Source organism: Helobdella robusta, assembly GCF_000326865.2.
Source record: "Helobdella robusta unplaced genomic scaffold HELROscaffold_26, whole genome shotgun sequence".
NCBI classification, from domain to species: domain Eukaryota; kingdom Metazoa; phylum Annelida; class Clitellata; order Rhynchobdellida; family Glossiphoniidae; genus Helobdella; species Helobdella robusta.
The window spans coordinates 653,708-659,658 of NW_008704349.1; the positions used below are offsets into that span (position 1 = coordinate 653,708).

The 5,951-nt window shown below is 34.3% G+C and overlaps 1 protein-coding gene across 1 annotated transcript in view; it reads left to right on the plus strand.

Moving 5' to 3' along the window:
• Window positions 1-3,686: 3,686 nt before the first annotated feature.
• HELRODRAFT_173298 (hypothetical protein) overlaps window positions 3,687-5,951 on the plus strand; it is a gene marked incomplete at both ends in the record, with an annotated part of 4,103 nt that continues 1,838 nt past the window's right edge. Inside the window, 3 exons of the mRNA XM_009019916.1 lie at window positions 3,687-4,621; window positions 4,764-4,812; window positions 4,982-5,891. Of these exons, the coding sequence (XP_009018164.1) occupies window positions 3,687-4,621; window positions 4,764-4,812; window positions 4,982-5,891 (1,894 nt within the window). The remainder of the gene's footprint in view (window positions 4,622-4,763; window positions 4,813-4,981; window positions 5,892-5,951) is intronic.

Genomic DNA, 5,951 nt, shown 5'->3' on the forward strand with positions numbered 1-5,951 from the left:
AGTGTTGTAGGTAGGAATAATGGTAAAATTTCATTGCATTAGCTCGAGCGTGAGACATCAAACGGAGCGCATCTAACAATGTTAACATGTAGGAAAGGACTTTTAAATTTGAAAATGAGATAAAAAGAAATTATAACAAGCTGTTCATTTGTTCTTTCGTTCACTTTATTCGTTCATTCATTTGTTCATTCATTCATTCATTCATTCATTCATTCAATTTTTGTTCATTCATTCATTCATTCATTCATTCATTCATTCATTCATTCATTCATTCATTCATTCATTCATTCATTCATTCATTCATTCATTTGCTCGCTCATTTTTGTAAGTGTGTATGTGTATATATGTATATGCAAGCACACATGTTCAGTACACACACACATACACACACGTACACACACATACACACGCACATGTACAAACACACACACACATACATACATACAATCTCTTCAGGGACCCGGCTTTTCTCGATTGATGGTGAATATCTAGATTCCTATTATTTTTGTTGGAAATTATGTATGCATGTATGTTTGTATGTATGTGTGCGTCTGTTTGTGTATGTATGTGTGTGTGTGTATATATATGTATGTATGTGTGTGTATGTGTGTGTGTGTGCGCGCGCGTAGCTGGCTAATTATTTTCAAATGTGTGCAGATAGGCTTACAATTTTTTTGGCTCTCTGGAAATTTTTACTCTTTGCAGCCTAACTATGATGATGATGATGATGAAGATGATGATGAAGACTATGGTAGTAATAATAATAAATTAATAATTATAATTATAATAAAATAATAATAATAATAACGCCTGTACTGCTATTAATGAGGTTGATAGCTTAACAACCATTGACAAATAGATGACATCAAAAACATTATCAGCTCGTTAACGAACCCGAAACCCGACGGATCATAAAGTGGTAAAGTGGGGTTCTATCAGACAACTTTATCTAATTAAAATAACGTTTGTCTGTCTGTTAGCGTGTATGTCTGTTTGTGTGTGTGTGTGTGTGCGTGCGTATGTGTATGTGTGCGTGTATGTATGTGCGTGTATGTGTGCGTTTATGTATGTATGTATGTGTGTGTGTTGTGTGTGAGTGTGTGTGTCCTCAAAGGAATGTGTTGACTTACAAAGGCTTACAAAATTAAGTAGGCAATGTAATTTATTAAGTAATAGTATAAAAGATGGAAAGAAAGAAGAATTATAAAAAAGCAAAAAGTGAAAGAGAGAAAGAGAGTGAGAGATCGGGCGAGAGTTAATTAACCAAAAGCTGAGAAATTAAATCGGTCCCATCAATTTGTTACGGCCGAGTTGACGTTTGGAGGGAGAGAGGTAGAGAGAGAGAGATATAGGATATATATAGAGAGAGAGAGGGAGAGAGAAAGAGAGAGGGAGGGAGTAGGAGAGAGAAAGAAAGAGAACCTAACATAGTCAGTTATAATATAACGTATACGTAGATAATAAAATTATAGCATGACGTAGTAGAAACATATTTTATCTATGGCGAACATTGGCTACGCATTACTATTTTTATCAATAATGACCTTGATAGCAAATTGACGATGATGATGACGGTGATGTTGTTGATGGTGATGATGATGCTGTTCTTCATCATAATCATCATCATCATCAACAACGACATCATCATCATAATCTCGCCACCAAGTACAAGGATTTTTGTTACCTTCATGCATACGCAACACGCTGTGGGATCAATTAAACTAATACAAAAGTCTTCAAAATACACAACTTCATTTTAAATAGGGTACTTTTGTTTGTTTGTATGTATGTATGTTTGTATGTTTGTATGTATGTATGTATGCATGTATGTATGTATGTGTGTATGTATGTTTATACCTCTTACACGATGTATGAAAATAATTGGTTACGTAATTAAAACAATTCTCGATTGTCCGCGCTGAGTAAGAAAACAAGATCACTATCAAGAAAAACATTTGTCAATATTATTATTAATATTATAATTATAATAATAATTATTATATTATTATTATTATTATTATTATTATTATTATTACTATTACTATCACCATCATCAGCGTTTCTAGTCAGTGACATTCATCATTAAGATTGTAATTGTCATACTTTCTTGATATAAAGTGATACTGCTTCTACTACTACTACTACTACTACTACTACCACTACTACTCTTACTACTACTACTACTACTACCACTACTACTCCTACTACTACTACTACTACTACTACTACCACTACTGCTACTACTACCACTGCCACTACTACTACTACTACAACTACTCCTACTACAACCCCTACTACTACCATTACTACCACCACCAACACCAACACCACTACTACTACCACTACTACTAATAATAATGACAATAATAATATTAATAATAACAAAAATAATAATAACAATGATGAAGATGACGACGATGACGTCAACGCTGATTATTATGAACTGTCCCATGAAAGCTCATGCCACACAGCTGGAAAGCCCTGAACGTGCCATTGATACAATTACACACACGTGCACACACACACATACACACAAACATACACATACACACACTCATTCACACATGCATATGTAGGTGCATACATACATACATACAGTCCTATATCAATTGTTGAAGTGTCGGGCAACGAGAGATGCGAGATTATCCTATTTTTCAGTGGGAGGTGATGATACTGAGGGTGATACTGATGTTGATACTGACGATGACGACGACGACAACAAAGATGATGAAGAAGATGATAATGATGATGAAGATGCTGACGGCGATGACGACGAAGAAGATGATGATGAAGACCAACAAAGAAATAAGTGATGATGGAATCAGCCATGTGTATCGAACTCTACTTCACGCTCCAGCAAGCACGCTCACGTACACACGCACGCACACAAATACACAAATAAACACACGGGCACGCACACGCACACACACACGCACACACATACGTAGGATTTATGTATTTATATTATCAATCACAAATAAATGCATGTCTACTACACATGTTCAAAGTGAAAAATTCATAAATTCACACACACACACAAACACACACACACAAACAAACAAGCCAACACACAAAAATACACACACACATGCATGCATGCTTAGTAATGATAAAATACTACATGCAAATATGTTTACACGTGCATATAATTGAAAATACTGTTGAATTACCTTTTGTATACACCGTATGCACTGATGTTAACATTTTTGATCAATTTTATAAAAATTAAACGTTAATATTAATTTATCGCAATTTATGCGTTTGATAAATTTATAATTTTATTGTATTTATGTCAATTTTTGTAAAGATTTTGGTGTTAAACGTGAAAAATGCGGCGCCTTATCATTTATTTACATACGCCAATTTTATTCTCGATTCTTTTTTATTAACATAAAATAGGCAATTTTTATTGTTTAAATTGTTTATTCTTAAATTAGTAACTTTAAAATGGCGATTTTTCGGAAATAAACAGACTTCGTTGATGTTTCTTCAGTACTCAATTTTTTTTTATTTTAAAAAATGTTTATTACGCCGTAAAAAATAATTGAACATTTTTGAAAATTTAAAATAAAAATTCCCAATTCTGATTCTCCTGGCAGAATATTAATAAGAGAAATCAGAAATCACTAATAACACTTGACTTGAAGATCTTCTCCATCATCGCCTAACTAAATAAATTAGTCACAATGTCGGGGACAGATGCTCCAGCATCACCAGATATCCCACTCAGCAAAGGTGCCTATCAGATTGATTGGGATAACTTTGATGACAGCATTAACCCTTTTCAGGCTCGAACAAAAGTCAATAACTCTCCACCACCCCAATCGTCATCAACACAACAACCACCTTCAACAACTTCAAATATAAAAATTAAATCATCAAAATTAGTGAAAACCAGTGGCAACATTAAAAGGCCAACACCCACACACCCAAATAATGTTGAAAAAAATGTTGAAATCAACAATAGCCCCAGCAGCACTGCCAACCAGAATGGTTGCTGTAGTACATCACAACCTACAACAAATTTTGAAATGTCACAACAATTAATAGTTCAAAAATCAACCACCATCACTGACAAGCCCAAGCCCCAGAGTGCCAATCTGCCCATTATCAACAACAGCAACAAAGTTAGGAAGTTAGTAGCGCCATCTTCAGCTGGGGACTTAATAAAGAAACAGCAGCAAACAGTGCTAAGACAACAGAATCCCTTAATCATAAAAACCAATGGTTTTTTTGCAATAATTAATAATAATGATAATACTGGAGTCGACAGTGCTATTACAGATATCAATGATGTGATTGTTGGAGTTGAAAACATTAATTCTAACGTTATATCATCAAGCAAACTTAACAAAGTTACTGTCATCAGAAGTTCTTCAGCACAGCAACAACAGCTCAGTGACAACAACAATAATGACAACAACCTCAATGACCCATTTAAACCGGCTACATTGCTCAGCCAATCAGATTCTGCATTTAATAGGTCAAGTGATGATTTAGGGTCAGTTGGGGCCAACAGTAATAATAATAATAATAATAATTCAGTTATTGGCAAAAATAATGATATAACTGAGTTTGGCGATAGTGAATTTCATCAACAAGAGTTACCATTAGGAATAAAGTAAGATTTTCATTGAATTGACAATTCATTTATTCATTTATTTATTCATTTGTTTGTTCATTTTTTTTGTTAAAAAATCATTTTTCAATTTTTCTTACGATCAATTAATTTTTTATACACACTTTGATTCAACAATTGATAGAAGAAAGCCCATACTGTCCAGTACTTTTAGGAAATCAAAATCACCGAAGGTGATGGAAAAATGAATGGATGGGTAAATGAATGAATGGATGGATGAAAAAATGAATATTTGAATGAAGATGATTGACTGATTGAATGAATGAATCACTTTAAAATTAACTGTTAGATGCATAACTAAATACACACAATGGTATTAAAATGTCATACTTATAATCATAGAACACAGAGAACAATGATCATGATACTAGTTTAACTCCATCATCAACAACAACAACAACATCTAACAACAATGATCATGATAACGTCATTGCTGCTGCTACTACTACTACTACTACTGCCGCTGCTGCTGCTGCTGCTACTTCTACAACTACTACAGATAATAGCAACAACATCAGTAGCATCAATAGTACACCTTATGTTACGCCTACTGCCACACCAATTAATGAGATTAATGTCAGCGCTGACAATGCAGATGGCAATTCAGATGACATTAACAATGTTAACAATGATGATGGTAGTAAGAATAGGGACAATAGATCTATTGAAAAAGATATTGTTGATGTCATTGATGATTCAATTTTCAACAACAACAACAAAAACGCTAACAACAGTACAGATTTGGTTACACCAGTGGCCGCAAGCACAGCACTAAATATCGCAGCAGCGACAGCAGTAGCTGCAATGGCGTCAACTACGTTATCGCAAAATGAGATATCGATTGATTCCGGCTTCTGCCAGCTCTCCCTATCAACGTCATCATCTTCTTCTGTTACTTTTAAAACACCATTCGATTTTAATACAAATATTCCTACTACTACAACTGATAACGATGCTAATGATGCTAATGATGCTGCTACTACTACTACTACAACTACTACTACTACTACTACTACTACTACTACTACTACTATTAAGAATGGTGGTACCGCTTCTGTCGCTACTGCACAAGCTGATACAGTGGCTGCACAAGCTGATACAGTGGCTGCTACGGCGTCAACTGTCGTTAATAATAATACTTGTGGTAATGCTAATAATAATTGTAGTATTAGTAGTAGCAAGAAGGATGATGTCGATGATGGTAATGTTTTTAGGGATTGTGATGATGTCGCTTTCAAGGATGCTACTCCTTGTAAGTTTGTGTTGTTGTTGCTGTTGTTGTTGTTGTTGTTATCATCATTATCATGACGAT